Below are 4408 nucleotides of genomic sequence, written 5' to 3'. Positions count from 1 at the left end.
CCGTAAACCCTTTTTACTTACAGCCCACGTGTACACTCCCCCTGTTCACACCCAAACCGGTTGCCAGTCAAATATGCGCGTCCACTGGGACCCACCACTGGTCCTCTTTTGCAGTAAATGCTATTGCCTTCCACCCTCAGATCGGAAACCGCCACATGTCGGTCACCACTAAGGTGGGAAACCTCCCCGAGCCAACCTGTTTTCCAAATTCCCAACCAAATCCAAGCTCCTTTCACACTCTCTAAATTATTTATTTAAACAAAATCCCCCAATGGCCCAAACTATCCCTTTCTTTTTCTTTATTAATCAATATTTATGTGATATTTCTTACTTGAGTATGATCCATCATCGACTAAATTTTCATAATACCAAAAGCTATTAATTTAATAAGTTAATATTCCTTCACATATATACTTTCATCTTCTTACAAAAATCACATGTACTTTCATATACATATATTTAATGAGTGAACATTTAGATCAATTAATATGAAATTATTTTATTTTAATTAAATGTCTTAATGTTCGAATGTTGAATGTATAACTATTTTAAATACTTGAAAAAAAGAAATATTATTATTTATAATATTTCTATCCAACTGAAAAATATCTATAATAAAAAATATATACATAGATCTAAACTCCTAGTCATATATATTTTAAAAACATCATGCCTAACTATTTTCTATTTTTTGAAAACTACTATATTTAAACATATTTTAAGTGTTGACATGTTTTGACAAATATATTTTCATATAAAAATTTAAGGATCGAATTTCTAGTCATTAATATACTTAAAGAGAATGGTATGTAACTGTATTTTTTTTTAGCTTTAAAAAGACCATTTTTTTAATTTACTAATAAAACTCTGTTAAACGTGGCATAAAAAAAGACCAAAACGTTAGGCATATCTATGGGAGAGCATTGAATAGTTTCTCCTTTTCTTTAAGTATAATATAATAATACAAAAAAGCAAAAAATAATTAATAGGATCACTTTTTATTTGGTGTTTTTGAGAAATAAATTTAAACAAGAGAGAAAAAGAAAATGAGGAATATGTGCAAAGGTTTTTGTTGATATATAGCACCTACAATTCATTAAAAGCAATGGAGGAGAAGAGAGAGAAAGAGGGAAACTCAAAGTCATCATCCACCATGGCAAATTCTGTGGCATTTTCCGACGAGATTCCGAACATGAGCATGAGCACAAGCTTCCCTTTCTCCCCTGCTTTCTCTAGCATCTTTGACATGATGCCACCTCCACCACCTTCCTCATCTCACGATCCTAAAGCTCCCAACAACTTTGCTGGCTTCATGGACTTGCTCGCTGTCCCTGCTGATTATTATGCCCCTTCTTTATTCGACTGGCCCCAAAACACCACCGCCACGTCAGCACCACCACCTCTCACCGCCCAAATCAACCACCCTCTTCCGTCTCCGGCCAGCTCCAATGTCCCCGACGGCTCCGAGGTTCTCAACACTCCGGCATCTCCCAACTATTCGTCTATTTCGTCGTCGTCGAACGAAGCCGCCGCCGCCGCCGCCGCCAACAAAGCAACGGGAAATGATAATGATGTCGATGATGAAACAACAATAGATGCAGCTGCAGGCAGAGGAGAAGAAGATCAAGACCAAGACAAGACTAAGAAACAGTGAGTAATAGCACTAATAATAATAACAATAACAACTTAATTATTTTTCTCAATTTTTTATTATGTTTTTTTTTTTTAAAAAAAAGGAATGAATTCTGTATGTCATTCAATGTGGTTGTGGCAAATAATAATAAAATTAAACGAGGATAAAGTCGGTTACAGTTGCTAACAGACAGGGGTGCTGAGTGGTGACAATTGATGGGAGATTAGGAGGTCGTTTTTTGTGTATGTTCATTGAACTTTAAAGCAATGGGTTTTCGTTATACTGTCATTTCTCTCCGATTTCATCTTCTTTTGCTTAATTTTGATTTCTTATGTTTGTTGTTATAACTTATTATAATGAAACCCAACAAAAACATGTTAATAATTATTGGTTTTTGCTAAAATTCCATGCTTAGGCTCAAGCCAAAAAAGAAGAACCAAAAGAAGCAAAGAGAGCCAAGATTTGCGTTCATGACAAAGAGTGAAGTGGATCACCTCGACGATGGCTACAGATGGCGCAAGTACGGTCAAAAAGCCGTCAAAAACAGCCCTCATCCAAGGTATACCCATCAATATATAATTATTTGCACATTTCATTGATCGTCAAATCTTAATTAATTTTGTCACTTTGATTCTTTCTTCTCCTTTTTAGTACTTTGGATTTGGGTTGGGACTAATAATTAAAATATTTCTTGCGGTGCACGCAAAACAGGAGCTATTATCGTTGCACCACCGCGACATGCGGCGTGAAGAAGCGCGTGGAGCGTTCCTCGGAGGATCCTACGGTGGTGGTGACAACCTACGAGGGGCAACACACGCACCCGTGCCCTGCCACGTCACGGGCTAGCCTCGGGTTCATGCATTCCGAAGCAAGTGGTGGGTTCGGACCCACTAGTGGATTAGGTTCGGCACACTTTATGCTGCCACAACAACAACAGTTTCGGGACCAAGCACAAGCAGCAATGTTGTTGTACAACTCCAACTCATCGTCATTGTCATTGCCACTGAATGTTGTTAACTCAGCTTCTTGTGTTAATAATAGCTACCCCAATACGTCGTCGTTGAGTGGCTTCCTTCAAGGCCAAGAGAATCATCAGCGAAGTGTGTTGGCTCCTCACGCTTTCTTGAGGGACAATGGGCTTCTTCAGGACATTGTGCCAACGCATATGAGGAATGAGGAGAGTGAAGATCGTGTTTAGGTGATGATCATCATGATATATAGTCATATCTTGGGTTAATTAATTAATCATAGAACTTAATTATGACAAATATTAGTTTCTTTTAATTATTTGGTTGTACATTATTTATATATCTTTGTATGGCACTACTATTATGTATGGGTTGGTTCTTTAGCTAACTGAACATATGATTAAAAGTGAAAATTAACCTCTATGGGCCTCTTGGGGTGTTTTGTGTTTTACTTTAGAGAAACCTCACTTCAACACTGATGGCTTGTGTTCATATGAAACATTTTGGAGGTTCTCACTTTTTATGGTTAGATAAAAGATATATATGGAGGGGCTTTAGATTCTGATTTTGCGACTTTAACTTTTTCTTTGTTTCCTTCTATATATGGGTTATTCTTTGTAACTAGATATTTATTCGACTATTAGCTATTTTTGTCCCCTTGTTTACAAAATAAAAAAATGTTTTCTCGTCTTTCTCATGTCATCCGCATTATTAACTTCTTTAGTACTTCCCCGTGATTATGATCTTTTGGTTCTATGGGATTTTTCATGGTGGAAAAACCAATGTTTTTAGGGTTAGGGTTTTTTCTTAATTTGATTCAGTTACTTGCATGTGGTGAAATGTTTTAGCTAGCTGCTTCTTTTCCCACTCAGATACTTATGGCAGAGACTTAATGTGGGAAAGGGAAAGTCAAGAATGTAAGTTAATAAGCAATGGAGCTGGGAACTCTATCTATAATGAGGGAAATTTAAGAAAGAAAGATGAAAACTATGCATCAGAGAGTGTTATGATTGCCCCATGACTTGACACAATGCATGAGGTATGGAAAAATTGCAACATTATTACTTGTGTAGTACCCTTTAGCTTTTTGTGTATGATGCCTTTTCTCATCATCTTCCCCTATAAGCTATATACAAAGATGGGCTTCAGCCATTCAATGATGATGTGTGTTTCCTGGGAAGGAAATAGCTACAGCATGGATTGTTTCTTGATGATAGCAAAAGATGGATGATGTGAGATATTGGTGTGGAGAAAAGCATTATATATATATGGTTCTCATGCCCTAGCATAGCATACATGTTTTGTTTTGTAATACTAGCAGAAGCCATAGGCCATGCCACTATCCCTATCCCTTTGATTCATTAATTATTTGGTGTACAACCCTTTGGTGCAAAGAAAATTGGAGTTTCAAAATCTTTTATATAATTTTTGTAAAAAAATTTATATGTAATAATTATTGTAAATTTAGTTATATACATGGTTCTACAATGTCATAGTTCTTTTTTTACCTTTTGGAATTAACACAAAATCATCTACTTTGTAAAATAAATATGTATAATCAATTTTGCTGGCTTATCTAATTTTCTGTACTTTTTCAAATTCAAATTCAAATTCGTTAAGAGATTATGAATAGTTAAACTCCAATGATATTCAATGTCTTCAAAGAGGAGCTTCAATGTTTGAAACAAATATATTGAACTGAAATTATTTTCCAAAAAGAAAGAAAAGAATATTTCAATGGCCGCTGTGGATAAACAATGTACTAATTGTTTGTAACCGTCCAGGAATACGATGAAGGAAAAAGATA

The 4408-nt window shown here is 35.7% G+C and overlaps 1 protein-coding gene across 2 annotated transcripts; it reads left to right on the top strand.

Moving 5' to 3' along the window:
* Nucleotides 1-1085: 1085 nt before the first annotated feature.
* Nucleotides 1086-4096, top strand: LOC100788697 (probable WRKY transcription factor 48). Of its 2 annotated transcripts, XM_003528565.5 has the most exons (4): nt 1086-1650; nt 2049-2192; nt 2345-2831; nt 3474-4096. In XM_003528565.5, exons 1-3 carry the CDS (start codon nt 1106-1108, stop codon nt 2829-2831), a joined length of 1176 nt encoding a protein of 391 aa, XP_003528613.1. In that variant the 5' UTR covers nt 1086-1105; the 3' UTR covers nt 3474-4096. The 2 variants fall into 2 exon arrangements, with proteins under 2 accessions (XP_003528613.1, XP_040873353.1); XM_041017419.1 differs by having other exon boundaries at nt 2345-4096.
* Nucleotides 4097-4408: the final 312 nt, after the last annotated feature.

The sequence above is a fragment of the Glycine max genome, chromosome 7 (genome assembly GCF_000004515.6).
Source record: "Glycine max cultivar Williams 82 chromosome 7, Glycine_max_v4.0, whole genome shotgun sequence".
NCBI classification, from domain to species: domain Eukaryota; kingdom Viridiplantae; phylum Streptophyta; class Magnoliopsida; order Fabales; family Fabaceae; genus Glycine; species Glycine max.
The sequence above is the reverse complement of the archived record's forward strand: the minus strand, read 5'-3'. Positions and strand labels throughout refer to the sequence as shown.

Bases quoted from the DNA above. Each gene is read 5' to 3' on its own strand.
- LOC100788697 (XM_003528565.5), top strand. From the start codon at position 1,106: ATGGAGGAGAAGAGAGAGAAAGAGGGAAACTCAAAGTCATCATCCACC. The intron at 1,651-2,048 runs GTGAGTAATAGC...TTCCATGCTTAG, and splicing joins CAAGACAAGACTAAGAAACA to GCTCAAGCCAAAAAAGAAGA. The intron at 2,193-2,344 runs GTATACCCATCA...CACGCAAAACAG, and splicing joins AAAAACAGCCCTCATCCAAG to GAGCTATTATCGTTGCACCA.